Source organism: Cetorhinus maximus, chromosome 2 (genome assembly GCF_964194155.1).
Source record: "Cetorhinus maximus chromosome 2, sCetMax3.hap1.1, whole genome shotgun sequence".
Lineage (NCBI taxonomy): Eukaryota > Metazoa > Chordata > Chondrichthyes > Lamniformes > Cetorhinidae > Cetorhinus > Cetorhinus maximus.
The window spans coordinates 193,897,993-193,917,676 of NC_135880.1; the positions used below are offsets into that span (position 1 = coordinate 193,897,993).

The following is a 19,684-nucleotide window of genomic DNA, read 5'->3' on the forward strand; positions in this document are numbered from 1 at the left end:
ACTGATTTACCCTTTGTAACATAAGGGCATCATTGATGCAACTAAGCTTGGTTGGAAAAGAGAGGGGACCCTTTGTGAAAATAAAGAAATAATCATCTTTGAAGTAAAATTAACAATTATTGGAACATGATGGTTTTGTTGGATTGAATGCCCTTATTTCTGGAACCTGGGTTTGAAATCAGCGTGAACTAATCTGCTGAAAATCTTCTCTCTGAAAGTCTCTCTACTAGCTCATGAATGAATGTGAGGCAACCTTGACCGAGTACTACATAGGTATGAATCTATAGCAAAAGTTTACCTAACTTGGAACTATGCTTGTGGTCACATTAGAGGCCCTGGGCTGGTTGGAAATGAAGCCCATTGTGGAGGCAGATTTAATGCATGCTGTTTGCAACCTTGGAAGGTTGATAAGGCTGTGTGTGAAAAGCTTCTGTTTATGATGAATTGCAACTAGGCCAATTTCCTAGTATTTCCACTAACATGATTGTCTTTGCAGTATGTTCCATCCAGTAACAACAACACTCCCATCCAGGGATTTTATATCTATTACCGACCAACTGACAGTGATAATGACAGCGACTACAAGCGAGATGTAGTGGAAGGTACGTAAAGAAATAATACTGATGTCTGGTAATTAACCATGGTTTAAAATAGATATGGACTCCTATCCCAGCTGGAGAGATAAACAACCTGTTTACTTGAGTAGAGACAGGTGAGTAATGCAGTCCCCAGAATCCTGTTATAGGGAAATCACTTATAATTAGAAATAGATGTCACAATTTTTTTAAAATAAGGAAGCTAAGAGTGAAGAAGAAAGCCAAATGATTCATTCTACCACAAAAGGACATATTCTAATCTAGGTGTAACTACAATAGATGGTGGTCGGCGGCTGAGGGGGAAAGTCATATGAGAACAGGGTAGCCTCCAGGTGACTGTCACTCAAAGCAGCTTTAGTGATCTTATATTGAGTGACGTTAGATATACAATACAATCGCCCAAATATTGGTATATGGTAACCAGATGCAAACAGTGGAACAAGGCTATGTGTATTTCCTATCGTTTATGGCATGACCATGTTGGTCATTTGAAACATTGGCGCATGTCAGGTGTTATTAAGGTGATGAGGACTTTAAAGCATTTACGTTAGTTTGTTCTTCTGACGGGCCTGTTGGTTGCACTATACTGTGACAAGTACCGCAGCCATTTCCCTTTCCTCGCTACCCTGCTGGATAATTTCAAAGTGAATGTCACAGGAAGGTGGAATGTGACTCGACTACGATCCCCTCTTGTAGTCGAGTCGCCTTCCGCTGCCACTCTTTGCCAAGCTAACCCATGGAAAATGGCCACTTGAGAAAACTGCAAAAGATGGGCTGCCTGCAGGTGTCGATGCCTTCAGGGGAGGCAGGAATAAAATCAAGAGGCAAAAGAAAAGTGTATCTAGGGCTATTGGGCAACTTTTAATCACCCGTGTTTAGAAGTAACAGTTATAGGGCGAAGTAAAGATTTAATTCCTGATTTTCTTTGTTCCATAGAACTGATTTCTGTGATAACAAAATGAGGCAACTGCATTAATGAACAAGGTTGCAAAAATAAAAATAAATTAGATTATGCAGAGCAAAGTTAGTAGCGTAAGCACAGGCAAGACTGTCAGAGCAGTGGGAGGTAGATCTTCAAACCCTGTTGCCATAGCAGCAACTCAGGTGGAATTTCCTGTCAATGACATTATTAAGCACTTAATTAAATTCTTACCAGCACGCCCTCCACCACCACCATTGCTCAATTTTTTAAAATTAAAGTACACCACAAATCAAAACTATGTCCAAAGAAAAAGATTGCTAAGTGATTTCCAGAAGGAGGGGAAGTGTTTTTGGAGGATTTTAACAGCCTGGGTACAGGCCAGGAAAAACAAAATAATTTGATCAGACTGCAGTGCCTGGACTGTGCACTGACCCGGGGCTGAGTGTGACTGTGGCCAGGAGACAGCAGGAACTCAGTCAGTTATTTTCACTTTTCCTTTGGGAATCTGTCTCTGAGGAAGGCAATAATAAGAGGCAAGAAGCTTTGTTTATTAAGTTATTGTGCTGAATTATTTTTTCTCATTTCAAGGGAAGGGAAGGATTGACTCAGTCTAGGCTGAAATGGTGCTGCTTGTTATATCTCTGTCCAGACACGAGGCAGTGAACAGATTTCTGAGCCTGCTTTTAGATAACGATCTTGACAGAATTATGATTTACAATGTCCCAGGAGATTTTTTCCCTCTTGCCGTTGGGGGATGGGGATGTAGTAAAGGGGCCAGGATCTGGAAAAGTGAAGCCAGAACATTGCAGCAAGAACCTAAGCTTTTAAAAAGTAAAATACTATGAGGTTTTTTTTTGAGCGATTTCAACTTCAGAACCGCATGTAGCTGTCTCTCGAACCCATTTTACATTTTCCACTTAACATCCTCACTGGTTGCTGATATCAAGAGTTATTTACCCTTTGTTTAAATGAAAATACCTCCATGCCTTCTCATTTTGACTTGTCCTGTTGTTCACCACAGTGAATCCTTTTCTTGGATCAATTTCAGAAATCAACTTAATACAACACTAAAAATTTCACTGAGGTCATTTCAAAGCCACCTCTTTTCCAAAGAAAATAGCAAACTCAATTTTGTCAGCTTTTCCTCCTAACTTGCATTGATCTGACCATTCATGTCAAAGCGTGAAATGGAATATTTTGAAGCTCTTGTTATGCATTTATCTGACTCAGCAGTACATAGCGTAAGCCATTCAGACTAAATATTGACTTGAAATTGTCTTCATATCTCAATGTCGTGCAAATCATCTGATTGTGCAGTTCTATCATTACTTGCCAATTAATTCAGAAAAACTAAGTCCAACTTCAGTTCTTGGCTGCAAACAATTAAACATAATTTGTTACTTTTGTGTTGCTTTCTCCTAAAGACACTCCAAATTGATCATAAATTCTGGGTTCGCCAATAATCCAATCTCCATGATAATCCAGTCCATATTTGACTGAATACCCATGGTATTTGACATAATGTAGGATCTGGATTAGTGAAGTGAAGGTTAATTGTAAAAACTAGGAATACTTTGAAAGTAAGTATCTCTCAAACAAGATTACATGCCGGCCCCCCCCTCCCCCCAGCCTCTGTAGTTGGTAGAGATTTAAGTGAAAATGCTGAATATTATCACCAGTCCTGGGCATGTACAGCAGCCTCTATTTAGATAGTAATACTCGTACTTAGGATGCCTCAGTTCCATCTTGTTCCTATGCTTTAAACTGTCAGCTATTTATGATAGTTTGGAGGTACATCACGCTGTTGTACAGACACAAGGTATCATGGGGTTCAGTTTTCTGTTTGCAGTTCCAGTTACCAATCTGAAGTGCACCACGATGAAGAACGGGTAGATAAAAGCTTAAGAAAGTGTTGGTTGGAACAACCCTAAATTGGATAGTTTGTGTAGATGTTGGTTTGAACACAATTTTTTTTCTACTTGACCCAACAAACATCTTCATTTTTTTTTTCAAATGAACCACATCTACCCTATCTACATTGTAGTAAGAAGATTTGTCTCTAGTTATCTTCTTGCATGCAGACATCTTCTAATGTGCTTATTTATGATGCAGGAAACAAGCAATGGCATCTCATCAGTCATCTGCAGCCTGAGACCTCATATGATATCAAAATGCAGTGCTTCAATGAAGGTGGAGAGAGCGAATTTAGCAATGTCATGATCTGTGAGACCAAAGGTAGGAACTGCTGCTACCTGTACAGGCCCTTCAGTCAGCATGTTAACTGCAAAGCTTCGGTCTGAGTATTAATGTGAAGGTGGTGGGTAGGACTATGATCAGTATCCAATGACATTTACTTGGAAGTGCAGATAACAGGTGAGAAGAGGATCAGGTTCAACTGTGATGGTGATGGTGTTGACTGGCTTGCTTTTACTCACTGTCTGAAGAATGGCAGCTTGGTGAGATATTGCAAGGTGGCCATTGTCCAGAGCTGTATCCAAGCAAGAGTAAGTGCCTTCAGAAGAGGAGGAGAGTCATAATCTTGATTTATGGACATGCATTTTTAAAAATTCATTCAGAGGATGTGGAGGTCACTGGCAAGGTTAACATTTTTTGCCCATCCCTAATTGCCTTTGAGAAGGTTCTGGTCAGTCGTCTCCTTGAAATACTGTAGTCTGCATGGTGAAGGTACTCCCATGGCATTGTTAAGTAGGGAGTTGCAGAATTTTGGCCCAGCGACAATGAAGGAACATGCAATATATTTTCAAGTCAGGATGATTGGTGACTAGGAGGGGAACTTGCAGGTGATGGTGCTCCTGTGCACTTACTGCTCTTTTGCCTTTCTGGATGGTAGAGGCCTCAGGTTTGGAACGTGTTGCCAAAGGAGATTCAGTGAGCTGCTGCAGTGCATCTTGTAGAAGTTGCAGGCTGCTGCCACTGTGTGCTGATGGTGAAGAGAGTGAATGCTTCAGGTGGTGGATGAGTGCCAGTCAGGATGTATTGCGTTGAACTTCGAGTGTTGAAGAGTGTTTGCCTCATCAGGCAAATGGAGATTATTCCATTGCCCTCCTGACTTGTGTCTTGTAGTTGGTAGAAAGGTTTTTATGGAGGCGGTGGCGGGGGAGTTAATTGCTATCTTTTATTACGAGAGGAACTGGACAAAGAATTCAAGTCCATATGACTGTTCTTCAGAGCTCTGAAGAAGAATCATACGAACTCAAAACGATAACTGTTTTTCTCACCACAGATGCTGTTAGACCTGCTAAGTTTTTCCAGTATTTTCTGCTTTTGTTTCAGATTTCCAGCATCCGCAGTATTTTGCTTTTATAAAAGTAAAGATGTTATGCTTCAGTTATACAGGGTATTGGTGAGACCGCATCTCAAATAGTGTGTGCAGTTTTGGTCTCCTTATTTCAAGAAGGATGTAAATGCATTGGAGGCAGTACAGAGAGAGGTTTACTAGATTGATAGCTGGAATGAGGGCGTTGTCTTATGAGGAGAGGTTGGACAGACTGGGCTTGTTTCCACTGGAGTTTAGAAGAGTGAGGGGTGATTTGATTGAAGTATACAAGATCCTGAACGGTCTTGACAAGGTGGATGAGGAAAGGATGTTTCCTCTTGTGGGTGAGTCCAGAACTAGGGGACACTATTTTAAAATTAGGGGTTAAAATTAGGACAGAGATGAGAAATGTTTTTCTCTCGGAGGGTTGTGCGACTTTGGAACTCTGCCTGAGAAGGTGGTGGAAGCGGTTTCATTGAATATTTTTAAGGCAGAGGTAGATAGATTCTTGTTAGGCAAGGGAATCAAAGGTTATTGGGGGCAGATGGGAATGTGGACTTCGAAACACAAGCAGATCGGCCATGATCTTATTGAATGGTGGAGCAGGCTTGAGGGGCCAAATGGTCTACTACTGTTCCTATTTCTTATGTTTTTTATGTTTCTTTCTGATCTGCTCTTGTAGATAGAGTATTTTTGGTTGGTCTAGTTAGGTTTCTGGTCAATGGTGACATCCCAGGATGTTGGTGGTGGGCGATTCTGCAATGGTAATCCTATTGAATGTCAAGGACGGATGGTTAGATTCTTTCTATTGTTGATGGTCATTTCCTGGCACTTATGTGGTGTGAATTATATTTGCTAGTTATCAGCCCAACCCTGAATTTTGTCCAGGTCTTGCTGCAAGTGGGTATAGATCGCTTCATTATCTGAAGAGTTGTGAATGGAACTAAACAGTGATCATCAGCAAATATCCCCAATTCTGACCTTGTTGGAGGAAAGGTCATTGGTGAAGCAACTAAAGATAATGTGGCCCAGGATACTATTCTGAGGAACTCCTGCAACGGTGTCCTGGGGTTGAGATAATTGGCTTCCAATAACCAAAACCATCTTCCTTTGTGCTAGGTATGATTCCAACCACTAGATACTCCCCCACCCCCAATTCCAATTTCCAAAATTGACTTTAATTTTGTCAGGACTCCTTGATGCCACACTCAGTCAATACTACTTTGAAGTTGAGGGCAGTGATTTTTACCTTATCTTTGGTATTCAGCTGTTTTGCCCATGTTTGGACATAGGCTGAAATGAGGTCTGATAACAAGTACTCAAGGCAGAATCCAAACTGACATCGGTGAGCAGGTTATTGGTGGACACCTGCCACCACTGTTAATGATACCTTCCATCATTTTGCTGACGATTGAGAGTAGACTGAGGCATTAATTGGTTGGATTGGATATGTCCTGCTTTATGTGGACAGGATCTATTTGTGCAATTTTCCACCTTGTTGGGCAGGTGCCAATTTTGCAGTTGTAATTGGCGAGAGTATGGCTAATTCTTGAGCACAAGTCTTCTCTGCAGCCAGGATGTTGTCCGGGTCCGTAACCCTTGCTGCAGCCAATGCATTCAGCAGTTTCTTGATATCTCACGGAGTGAATCAGATTGGCTGAAGAATGGCTTCTGGAGGGTGGAGACATCAGGGCGAGACCAAGATTGATCAATCACTCAGTACTTCTGGCTGAAGATTATTGCAAACACTTGAGCCTTGTCTTTCGCACTCAACCATTTGGGCTGTGGCATCATTGAGAATGGGAATGTTCACAGAGCCTCCTCTTCCCATTGGTTAATTATCCACTACAATTCACTGGATGTGGCAAGACTGCAGAGTTATATGACTAGTATTCACTAGAAAAATAATGAAGGCCAATTGGGATATTGAGAAATTGTAATCAGGCCACAAGTAGAATTTTTAAAAATACTTTGCAATATATTTCTTCAAAAACGCATTTTGGTATGTAATACAAAAAATGATTATAAAAGATAAACATACTAATAACTGTACACAGTATGCCAAGTGAACAGCTACTGAATTGTTCAATAACTTACTAACTCTTTCTACTTACTTCCCACTCCCTGCCTCTCCCACTCCTCCCCTCCTGCTCACTGCTTCCCTACTACCCTCTCGCTCACCACTCCCCTCTCCCAAGTCCTCGCTGTGAGAGGGGCTGCGAGTGGGAGATTCAGGGAGGGAGGCGGCAAGCAAGGCCTTGGGCTGCGTAGTGAATAGCGCTGACCTAATCTGTCATTTGTGGGATTTCTTAGTTTTGTTTCTAGTATGCACTTCTACTGTTTAGCATGCATGCAGCCCTGTATGTACCAGGTTAGCACTTTATTTTTAGGTAAGCCTGATGCTGTTTCTATACTCCTCATTGAACCAGGGTTGGCCCCTTGACTTGATGATAGTAATAGAGTGAGGCATGTGCTGGGCCATGAGTTTGCAGATTGTGTTTGAATACAATTCTGCTGCTGGTTGCCCGCAGTACCTCATAAATCCCCAGTTTTGAGCTGCTAGATGTGTTCTGAATCTATCCCAAATAGCACAATTGTAGTGCCAAACAACAAGATGAAGGGTGTCTTCGGTGTAAAGACAGATCTTTGCCTCCCCAAAGAGTGCAGTGGTCACTCCTATAATAGCGTCAGGGACAGATGCATCTGCGGCAGATATATTGGTAAGGACGAGTTTGTCTCCTAATTGATGTAAAATGATGTGAATGTATTGACAATGTTCTCATTTTTTGATTGTTGCATCTTACCATTAATTGCTCTTCATACTTCGTTTAGCACGGAGACCACCTGGATCCTCCGAATACTCTGTGGTGATGGGCGATGACCTGAGTACAGAACCTAATCTCGCTGACCACCTGGGTGGTGGCCATGGGGCATCCCCCTCTGGTACACGGAGCAGTGACATGTTATATCTGATTGTGGGCTCAGTGCTAGGAATCATGGTCTTAATCCTCATTATCTTCATCGCCATGTGCCTGTGGAAAAACCGCCAACAGACAACACTACAGAGTAAGTAGTCATGTGGATCACCCCTCTTTTTCTTTGAGGACTGTGATTCTTTGTGAGACTTGTTGTTGGAGTACTTTTTGTATGTTTTGCTCAAGCACTGACAGCTTAGTATTAGCCAGTTGCAGAGACCTTGCCCTATTGGGAACATTGATGCCAGCCCACAGCAACCTATCTGAAGCCCAGATTTCTTCAAAAATGCTGATGCTGCCAATTATGGAATACAGTAGTCAGTTTCTTCAGCCTTAATGGTCTCGGGACCGAATTATAAGAATTTGAGTGGGGATCCATTATATTTGGAACAGTGATCCTGAAATTAGGAAGAGAAATTAGCCAGGGTTCTGTAGTCTGAAAAGAGTAAGTGCTTTCAAAGAGATGATGAAAGGGCAGAAAGTGGATGAGAGAAAAGTACAATGCAATCATCGTTTCTTCAAAGAATGAATTGTATGTCTTGCTCAAGTCGTTCATATGGAACAGATGTATTCAGGTAAATCCTTGTGGTTTTAAAACATTGCCGTCCATACTACAGCCCATGGATCATGTGCAGGCCCTGAGCCCTGTCAATCTGACCCAGAAAGACCAGGCAATTCAGTGCTATTTATATTTCTTACTCATTAGTTTATTATTTTAAAAGTTTGCAGACTTAAATGTTTTGGTAGGGCTTTATGCAGCACTTCTCCCTAATTGTTGGCGAAATCTTGTCAGAACAGCATCCAAAACCCTCCTGCCTGTGTCGTTACTTGCACCATACACCTATTGCCCCAATGCTTGCTGACCTACATTGACTCCCAATCAGATGTCTTGATTTTAAAATTCTCAGCCTTGCATTCAAATCTGTTCATGGCCTTACCCCTCAGAAACTCTATAAACTTATCCAGCCTGCAACCCTTCAAGATATCTACATCCATCTAATTCTGGCCTCTTGGGCATTCCTGATTTTAACTGATCTACCATTTCCGTCTGTGCCTTTAGCTGCCTAAGCCTTAAGCTCCAGTGCACCCTCCATAAACCTGCCTGCCCATTTACCTGTCTTTCTTCCTCTAAGACTCTCCTTGAAACATACCTCTTTAACTAAGCTTTTGGTGGCTATTTGCCCTTATGTATCTTGGTGTCTAGTTTTGCTTTATGACATTCCTGTGAGCACCTCGAGATGAGTTTTTAAGTTAAAAGCACTATGTAAGTATCAGTTGTTAGTGTAGCAGCTTGAGATATATGCAAGTGGGAACATGATTTACATTGTTTAAATAGCCCACAGCATCTATTGCATTCATTTAAACAGCCAGGAAGACTAAAAGCTTAGAAACCCCTGTCCCAGAGCAAGGAAAGGAATCTAGCTGAGGTGCTGTAAGTGCAAGTAGAACAGACATTGAGCCAATTTGACAAAAGAAGGGTAAATTTATGAACTCTCACTCCCAGCATGGAGCCTGAACCACCACGAAGATCCCACCGTTCTCTGTTAGTAATGATTGGTAAATCATGGGAGGAAGGTCTAGCTTGTGAATTTTTGATTCCAGTTCCTAAGGCTGCATGCTGAGAGTAAAATTATGCAATATTACTTTTAATATATCCACCCCATCTTCACATTCTCAATGTCAGAGTGTGGACAGAGCTAGTACATTTGAGAAATGTGTGTCTATCAGTGTTGCACAGCTGGGCAGCCACTTGCAAGCCAGTTAGCCCAGCATTGAACTACAATCTTACTGTTTTTGTTAGGTCAACTTTTGAATGTGGTAACTGCTGATTCTTGAGCTTTTCCCTGCAAGGTGTTGTAGGTACGGTTTTCAGCTCCCCCATCTACATTTTGCTCTTATTCCCACTGGACAGCTGCATTAAACGACATATTATAATCAGTGGGGTTAATGTACGAATCCTGTCCTCCCAGTTATGTTCAAACAGAGCAGAGTGCAAGTTGGATAATCTGCCTTGCAACTTTTTCTGTTTCCAGTGTACAATTTTTAAACTTACATTTTCTGGTGAAAATAGGAACTGTGAAATCTAGTGAGCATTATCTTTGCGCCCCTTGCATATGAACCTCCCTTGTAACAGTGTAATTTGGTATTAAATAAGAATTTTTCTTCAGCAAAGTTTACCCAGAAGAGTCCATACCCTGTTGTACTGAGAAAGAGAGTAGAATTGGAGCTGAAGTAATTCCTTGGTTGTATTTAGGTCAAAATGCTACTTGCCCACATTTCTGTATTGCTAGCTTTTAATTCCTCATCTGTTTATGCTGACAAAGAGATATAGTCTGTCTGAAATTCCAGCATTTGGAGGCATATTCAGTGTCATAGTGGTAGCAAGGAGACAGGCAACAGCTGAGGTATGTCTATGAGAAAGAGGCCCCCTTCACAATTCCACTTTGTAAACCCAATGGGACAGGCACTTTTTCAGCACCACTACTGCTAGAAGGCTTCATAGGTGGTCAATGAGACTAGGCCTCAGCTATGACATTAACTCTTTAAATGCAAATTTCCTGAAGGAGGTTGTTATATCATGGTTTCCACAATCTCTGTAATATTCATTGACAGGGGTAAGGGGTTGGGAACATAATTCAGATTGCATACTTAACTAATTTTAGTATTTTTTTCACCCAGAGTACGATCCCCCTAACTACCTCTACCAAGGCCAGGAGGTAAACGGTCAGCTGATGGAGTATACCACCCTGCCTGGCACCAGTCGAATTAATGGAAGCATTCATGGCAGCTTCATTGGTAATGGGAGCCTCAGCAATGGCTGTCCACATCTGCACCACAAGATTTCAAATGGGGTAAATGGACTGATGAATGGTGGAATAAATGGAGGGACAGCATTATACCCTAACCACACAAACTCACTACAGAGGGCCCATGTGGACTACGATCAGGCTCACCATATTATGAATGTAAGAGCTTGTTGTTTTTATGATGAAAAAGTCAGGCCTAGAGCTATGTTTAATGTCATTGTTTTCATTTTGACAGTCGCTTAACAGTTCATGTGTTGAATCTCTGATGAAATTTTCAAAATTCATGTGTATTCTCCATAAACAGCCTGTACAAAGGTAGATTTCCTTTGTCCAACCATCATGCAGTGTTGGGTCCGCACCTCCAACATTGCTCCCCCCCACCCTTTCCTCCCATCAGGCAGACTTCAAAACATTTCAACTCCACAGTTCTTTTGGCCTTTGTTGCTACATTGCCTTTCCCAGTTTACTTTTTCAGTAAAACTCGTATCCAACAGCCATAATGGTCTTCATAGTTACATGAGTGTTTGAGAGGTTAGTAATATGGGCCAAGTATTTGTCACCCAGGGATTTAGCCTGATGTTTTTAACAGTCTGAAGTGAATGATGCCTGTTGGCAATGAAACTTCAATTTCCATTCATCCTTACCTGTTGCACATTCTCAGAAGTACACGAGACCTAAATGTGTTTTTCTGTTTGTGTTAGAGGAGGGGATGAGTAATCTGATGTTTTTAGCTTGCTCGGCAGACTCCACATTTGGAGATCAGTATTTTTTAAAAATTAATCTCTTCTCTGGATGTGGGTGATGTTGGCAAGGCTGCGTTGATTGCACATTCCCAGCTGCCAACTTGAATTGCAGCCGTCCTTGCAGTAATGGTGTAACAGTAGAAACATGGACAGGATGGAGGAAGTGATAAAGAAAGTCAGGAAGGAATGGGAAATGTCAGGAAGGCAGGAATGGAGCAAGAAAGATATAAATGAAAGGGAGGTTAGGATAACAATGCGATAGTGAGGTGAAGAGAAAGAAACATGAAAGGATTTAATTTCTGAATGGATCAGTTACATGATTGTGACATTTCGCCTGATTTAATAAATAATCCTAAGTAGTTTTTCCTGAAGTAAATCGGTTTACTTTCAGGGAGACAAAATAAATCTGCTTATGATTCTGGCTGTGGCCTTCTAATGACGTTTGAATAGAGTTGTTGTGTAAACAAACGAACAGGAGTTTATTGAGTCAAAATTAAACAAATTTGAAATGTTTTGAGAGGAGCAACCATGGAGGGACTGAGGCAAAGTGAGGGTGGGGTTGGAAACCGATGGAGGTTGACAGAGAGTGAACATGGGGGAAGAGTTACAGTGACGCTTCTGTCAGTGCCTGGAGTTGTCCTGGATTCTATCTTCTCTCTAATAATTTTTAGTTGGCTCAATGCCATCCTTTTTAAGTGCATTTTTGTCTGCATGCATTCTACATTAAAAGAGATGCGAGGCTCTTTGTAAGCAGAATTAAGCAGATTTTTCATGTGTTTTCAGCTTACATTATCTTTGAAGGAGAGGGGGAGGTTTCAGGCATTATAGAATAGTCCTGTCCCAGCTAATCCCAGCTCATTTAACCCGAGTCCAAGTCAGCCAAACTGGCTGATACAAGAGCAAATGTACAGTGTCTGTCACTATCCCACATGTTGCCTGGGGATCAGGGCCAGGCTGCAGGCAGGTTTGATTCCTCAACTCACTTTGATGCAGCTATGCTTGTTTTTTTTTTCCCTTTATTGAACAGTAAAATGTAATATTAGCAAATTCTATTGGCAAAGCCAAAGTAAGTTGTCTTCATGAAAATATACATAGCAAGGTTTTTTTAAAGAATAGTTTACTCGGAATGCCATCAAATATAGGTGATCAAACTACTCTATTTGGGAGAGATCTGCATCACTGTTTAATAACTTAACCCCAAATGGATTTGCCAAACATGGATATGCATGGAACAACTTGTATTCCTGTGGGTTCCCTTACCATAATTATATTTCCCAAGGTCCTTTGCAAAGGAAGAAACTGAGCAGTTGCAGGAGAAGGATTAGAAGAGATGATCAAAAGTGGGGTTAAAGAGAATAGAACTGGTCATTATAGGCTAATAAATGTTAAAGGAAAATCCTATTTGAATAACATCGAGTGTTTTGATCAAGTAATGGAAAGAGTTGATGAAGTTAGTGGGGTTGATATTGTGCATGTGAACTTTCAAAAGTCATCACAAAATAGATTTATTAGCAAAATTAAAGGGAATACAAAATTAGCCAAGGGACAGAAAGCAGATTGTTTTTCAGACTGGAGGGAGTGGTGCTCCCAGGCATCAATATTGTGATTGCTGCTCTTTTGATATAAATGACCATGACTTGGATATAAGTTTGCAGATGATAAGAAACACAGAAATGTTGTAAACAACGAGGATATTGTCAGAGTTAAGTAGGACAAAGACAGACTGGTGAAATGGTTCAATGCATGGCAGATGAAACTTTAACACAGAGAAGTGTGAAGTGATACATTTTGGAAAGGAGATTGAGATGGGACAATAAGAACAATTTAAAAGGGAAGCAGGAGTAGAGACGCTTGGTGGTGAATGCACACAAATCTTTGAAAGTGGCATGACAAGTTGAGAAGGCTGTTTAAAAACAAAACATTTTAGACCTCTCGGCTTTACGAATTGTGGAAAAGAATACAAAAGCAAGAAGGTTGTGGAAAACCTTTGTAAAACACTGGTTAGACCTCAAGCTGGAGTGTTGTGTTCGATTCTGGGCACCACCCTTTATGGAAAGTGTCAAGGCCTTGGATTGGGTGCAGAATATAGCTACTAGAATGGGACCAGGGATGAGAGACTTCAGTTATGCGGAGACACTGGAAAAGCTGGGATTGTTCCCCTTGGAGCAGAGAAGATTGAAGAGATTTAGTAGGTGTTCAAAATCAAGAATGGTTTTGATAGAGTAAATAGGAAGAAACTTTGTTTCCAGTGACAGAGCAGTTGGTAACCACAGGACACAGGTTGAAGGTGATTGGTGATTTGATGAGGAAACATGTTTTACAATGAGTTGTGTGATCTAGAATGCATGAACTGAAAAGGGATTGGAAGAAGATTCAGTAGGAACACTCAAACCAGAATTGGATAAATACTTGAAGGAAAAACATTACAGTACTATGAGGGAAAAGCAGGGGTGTGGGATTAATTGGCTAACTCCAAAAACTAGCATAGGCATAGCCTCCCGTGCTTTATGATTTTGTGCTGCTGAGGCCTGAGGTTTAAATTTTGTGTTGACAGGGAGGTGGGATATACACTGCACTCCCACAGACAGAACCATCAGAGTGCATCAACTGTCGCAACTGCAGGAATAACAACAGGTCAGTGTGAGCAATGGTTCTTTGCAGTCTTTAATGTTCATTCAGGGTTACTGTGTGGAGTGACTCCATTTTGTTTGACAGGTGTTAAAACCTCAATGTTTCTTGCAATCATGCTCTTTCTTTACCTGGGATCTCTGCCTGTTTTATTTTCCACTGCCTAGTCCCTGGGCCTTGAGGACATTTTGTGCCCCTGCCACAGCCCTGGCTCTGATCATCTATCCAAAGCCAGCATTAAGCTTGAGTAATTCACTCCTTCAGTTTTTGATCCTTTGTAGCTCTGATTTAAGATGACTCAACAAGCCAAATTTTGTTCCAAGTACATGGATTTTTACCAGTGTTTTGAGAATTCTGTTCATTTTTCTGTAAAAACCACAAACCAGTGGCCTTCAGCATCACACTTTGTTCAGTGAGTGATTGTGGAAACTGGAAGGGTTGGAAATATTTAGTGCAGTGATGTCCTACAAATAGTGTTTACATGTTTACAAACACTGACCAGTGACAAATCCTGCTGGTGTCCATTGTTGTAACATGTGTTGTCATGCTGAATGTCTCAGTAATCTCTTTCTCCCTAAACACATACATTATTTAGAATTTTACAGCACAGGAAAAAACATTATTTAGAATTTTACATCACAGGAAAAAACCATTCAGTACAGTCCATGGTAACAACCTCTCATTCTAATACACCTACTCCCTAAGGTTCTTTCTTGCTCATGCACTTTCCCAGCTTCACTTTAAATATTTCATTCTACTTGCCATGTGGAAGTGAGCTCCACATTCTCGCCACTCTTGAGTAATATAGTTCCTTATTGGATTTATTAGCAACTATCTTGGTTTATAGCCCCTAGTTTTGGACTCTCCCGCAAGTGGAAAATGACCTTCTCCATTCCACCCTATCAAGACCTTTCATAATTCTAAAGACCCTCTGTTAGGTCACCTCTCAGCCGCCTTTCTAGAGAAAAGAGCCTTGCCTTCTCAGTCTTTATTTGTTGAGCACTTTGTTCCCTTTTGGGTTGAGTGAATATTTTAAAATAACAAGTCCTGTGTTTCTTTTACTTGCAAAAAATAAGCCTCAGGATTTCATTGCGGTGGTAGCGAGGGGAAGCGAGGCTGGTGGTCAGTGCTACCCATCACCAAGGAGCGGTTAAACGTCTTCTACAATGCACAGAGACCAAGTTGTACTGAGCCACTCTTATAAATGCATTCGTTCTCCCGTTCTTCACCTCAGTTATTCATGCTAATTACAGATCATTGCCTGAAACACACACACATACAACCCTCTTTTCCACTGTACCTTGTGTATAGACTGGAGAAAGTGCTTATCTTCAAGATGCTAATGTTGCAATAGCTGCCCGCTTCCCCTCTCCCCCCCTAGTCCCCTTTTCCTCTCTGCCCCCTAACCCTTCCCCCACCCCCAAGCTGCGGCCTCTCAGCTGGCCATGCTTCGAGACTAATTGCCTGCTGAAGATCCTGGCAATTCCACTGCTTACTGTTGCTGCTGTGCACAGTAGCACCATTGAAAGATTACTTTGTATATTTGTCTATGATACTAGTGGAAATGAGCTGTAAGCATTTGTGGCTTTGCCTTGCCACTGAGCTTGACTGTTCATTCGAGTTCTGGTGCCTTGTGCCCTGGATACACTGAGAAGCCATCTTTTCATTGCTTTTTGTTCTATACTTTGAGATAAAGCACTGTCTCTTTCTGCGGCTGTGTCAAGCTGTAATCATGAGGTTACAGTCAGTACTCAGATTGGTGTTAAAGTGGCCATAAATTTGTTTTGACAATGTTGACCCAACTGCAAATGTCACCATGAGGCTGAAAGTGACATCAGGATATATAACAGTACAGCCAGCTGGTCAACATCCTTTTTAGGAAATGATGTGGAAAAATCCAAATTTCTTTGCTGAGCTATAGTTTTTCTTTAACATAACATACCTTCTTGTCTGCATCCTCACTCCAGGGTTCATCTTTCCCTCTCTTTCTCGTTCTCTGTGTCTCTCGTTTTCTTTTCGCTTGCTATTTTCTCCTTTGCCTGGTCTATTTTTTTATATTTCTTCTTCCTTTGTTTCTGGGATTTTCTTTTCTACAGGAATTTCAAATAGCACTTCACAGGAGTGAGCCATCATGTAGTCAGCCATACACACGTATAGTGTCAAAGGGTACTTGAAACACTGAGAGGTGTTGCTTCAAGAACCAAGTTCGTTCTTATTGGGTGTACCTTCAGGAGCAGTGATTTTTCTCATTGTCATGTTCTCTATCTCTTGCTTTTTGCTGGTTCCCCTTCTCTTCATTTTTTCTACCTTCTCCTCTTCCCCTTTTTCCATTCCCCTTTTATATAGCCTTGCTGCTTGTTTCTTTGTCTTCCCCTCTCATGAAACCCTCTTCTTTCACCTCCTCTTTGTTGATCGGTGTATAATAGGCCTGGTCATTGTGATTGGTGCTGCGATTGTTCTGTAATTGGTACTGTGCACATACTTGCACAGGTGTTTAACAGAGCATGTTACGTTCTGGGTTAAATTCTCCCTTTCCCTTTTCAGCAGATGTTTCACGAAAACCAACGGCACTTTCCCAAGCAACAATTTACCCATCATTCAGCGAACTCCAACCTGCCACCAAGATGGCATGGAAATGGTGCCTCTCAATCACATCATTGCTCCATTGTGCCCTGGATCCATTGCCACTGAAAATAACCAAGAGGCAGAGTGTGAGAGTACAAAGGAAAGTGCTCAACAATTCCCTTCCCAAGATTCCTGCTGCAATGATCATCTGGACCAATCATACAAGGACAATATGGAAGGTACGATTTGTGTCTGATTTTTCTCTGCTTTGCTTCCTGGGAAGACTTGGTTCCCGGTTCTTCTGGTATCTTTCCTTTTCACAATCATTTCCCTATACAGAATGGGAAAGTCCGTTCCCATTCCTAGAAGAGCTGGCAACTTTTAACTGATCTGCTACAGGAATACGAGTGACATCAAAGCACCTCCCATTTCAGCTCCTGGGTTTCCACCAGGTGGAAACCAGCTCACCCAATTCAAGTAAGCTGTCAAGATTGTGCCCAGTCTCTGTGGATTGGATGTTGTAAGGTGCTCTCAGTAACCACCTCATGCCTTCAAACTGCTTTTTTTTTAAAAAACCCACACCTTCCCCAGGGCCAGCAAGGAAGGCTGTCGGGACTGCCGGGCATAGGGAATGTGAGGGGAGGAGACAAATGGTTAGGGAAGTGCCTTTATCCACAGATGCACTATGAGCCAATTCAGTTGGGGAAGTGTCTTCATCCATTGATGCACTATGAACCAGTTCTTTCCAAACTATGCTAAGCTGAGATGATACTTTCATTAAAGGCTGTTGTTTTGAAGATAGGATTCTTGCTCTGTAGTTCTAGTTCTACTGGTACTTCACTTTGCTCCCCTCATTTCAGGCCCAAGCCTTCACTAGAGGAAATCCCTGTGCCATTGGGACATTGTAATGAGCTGAATCTGGAAAAACAGAGAAAGGCATTTCCAAAAGATATTCAGTAAAGGTGTCACACAATAGCTTAATAGGCAAGATAAGGGCTCATGGAGTTGGGGGTAATATATTAGCATGGATAGAAGATTGGTTAACGGACAGGAAGCAAAAAGTAGATATAAATGAGGCATTTTCAAGTTGACAGGCTGTGACCAGTGGTGTGGGGCAAAGATCAGTGCTGGGGCCTTAGCCATCCATAATCTCTATTAATGACTTAAGTGAAGAGACAGAGAGTAATGTTGATGATAACCAAGCTAGGTGGGAAAGTAACCTGTGGGGAGGACACAGACGCTACAAAGAAATATAGAAAATTAAGAGAGTGGGCAACAAAATGGCAGATGGAGTATAATATAGGGAAGTGTGAAGTTCACTTTGGTCGTAAGAATAGAAAAGCAGAATATGTTTTAAAAGGTGTGAAACTTGTAAGTGTTGATGTTCAAAGAGACTTGGGTGTGCTCATACAGGGAACGCAGAAGGTTAGCATGCAGGTACAGCAAGCAATTAGGAAGGCAAATTGCAATTTGGCCTTTATTACAAGGGGACTGGAGTACATGAAAAAAGAAGCCTTGCTACAATTGTACAGGGTTTTTGTTAGACCACATCTGGAATAGTGTGTGAAGTTTGGTATCCAACTTAAGGAAGGATATACTTGCATTGGAGGTGGTACAGTGAAGGCTCACTAGATTGGTCCCTGGGATGAGGGGGTTGTCCTATGATGAGAGGCCAAGTAAATTGGGCCGATATTCTCTGGTGTTTAGAAAAATGAGAGGCGATCTCATTGAAACATACAAAATTTTGAAGGGGCTTGATAGGGTAGACGCTGAAAGATTGTTTCTGCTAGTCGGGGAATCTAAAACACGGGCACAGCCTTGAGATAAGGGGCCGATAATTTAAGACTCAGGTGAGAAATTACTACACTCAAAGGTTGTGAATCTTTGGAATCCTCTACCCCAGAGGGTTTTGGATGCTCCGTCGTTGAATATATTTAAGGCTGGGATAGACAGATTTTGGTGTCTCAGAATCGAAGGATTTGGGGAGCAGGTGGGAAAATGGAGTTGAAGTCCAAGATCAGCCATGATCATATTGAATGGAAGAGGAAGTCTACTCCTGCTCCTATTTCTTGTGCCCTTGAGACAAAATAGGTGTGTTTAGGAATAGACACTTCCACAGCACAGAACCTGGACTACCCTCTGGTAGACTGGAGTGTAGAATTAGTCCCATTTAGTTACAGCCCTCAACTTTCTTGATATGTTTTTGTGAACCAAAGTATTACATTAGATATACAGCACAGAAAAAGGCTATTCGGCCTAACTAGTCCATGCCGATATTTATGCTCCACTCGAGCCTCCCCACATCTTTTTTCATCTAGACCTACCATCGTAACCCTCTATTCCCTTCTCCCTCAAATGCATGTCTAGCTTCCCCTTAAATGCATCTATACTATTTGTTTCAACCACCCCCTGTGGTAGTGAGTTTCACATTCTTGCCACTCGATAGGTAAAGAACTTGCTTCTGAATTCCCCATTAGATTTCTTGGTGACTAATTGTATTTTATAAGTATATTAAAAAAAAGTAGATTGTAAATAATTAATTGCAAGCATGTTATGCACATTTCCTACGTTTTCACCATATGTGAAGGAAGATACAGATATTAAAAATTTGAAGGAAATGCTTGACGGGCTGATTCACATTGCTGCAAATCTTGTGGCAGGGTTTCACTTTTCTTCTGGTACTACACAAATATGTTATTATCATGCTTTGCAAAGTGCGGCATGCAGAGCACTAGTTGCATCTCATTAGTTGTGAGGTGGTAGTGTGCTACTCAAGTTTCAACTGTAATTTTGGTGTATTTGGGAAAGACTTGCAAGAGGAAACAGTCCACAACCCCAACACCATGTGAAGAAACTAGTATATTTTAGCAAACTGGCTTTGGTTTCCACCATATAGCACAGAATTGTCTGCACAGCACATAATACTATCCTATCACAAAGGTACCTTGGTTGAGACCTAGAATTGGACGCCAACATTAACTGCACTGAGTGCACAGAGCAGCTGTGTTTATGGAACCATGCCCCAGCATTCAGTGAGTGCCTTTGAAAGTGGGGGAGAAACTGGGCAGGAAATTAGCAACGGAAATCAATTAAATTGTTAATAAAATAAATGCTGCACAGGTATTGTGATGGCATAGCAGCTCCATGTAGACTCTGTAACCATCAGCTAAT

At 41.5% G+C, this 19,684-nt stretch overlaps 1 protein-coding gene across 4 annotated transcripts in view; it reads left to right on the forward strand.

Annotated features, from left to right (window-relative positions):
- The window catches only part of cdon (cell adhesion associated, oncogene regulated), a 188,202-nt gene that overhangs the window by 164,399 nt on the left and 4,119 nt on the right, over nucleotides 1-19,684 (forward strand). For 3 of the 4 annotated variants that reach the window (XM_078531221.1, XM_078531211.1, XM_078531192.1), the window contains 6 exons: nucleotides 497-602; nucleotides 3,631-3,753; nucleotides 7,628-7,861; nucleotides 10,450-10,736; nucleotides 13,875-13,954; nucleotides 16,493-16,752. In XM_078531221.1, coding sequence (XP_078387347.1) covers nucleotides 497-602; nucleotides 3,631-3,753; nucleotides 7,628-7,861; nucleotides 10,450-10,736; nucleotides 13,875-13,954; nucleotides 16,493-16,752 — 1,090 coding nt within the window. The remainder of the gene's footprint in view (nucleotides 1-496; nucleotides 603-3,630; nucleotides 3,754-7,627; nucleotides 7,862-10,449; nucleotides 10,737-13,874; nucleotides 13,955-16,492; nucleotides 16,753-19,684) is intronic. The other variant, XM_078531201.1, reaches the window with a different exon arrangement.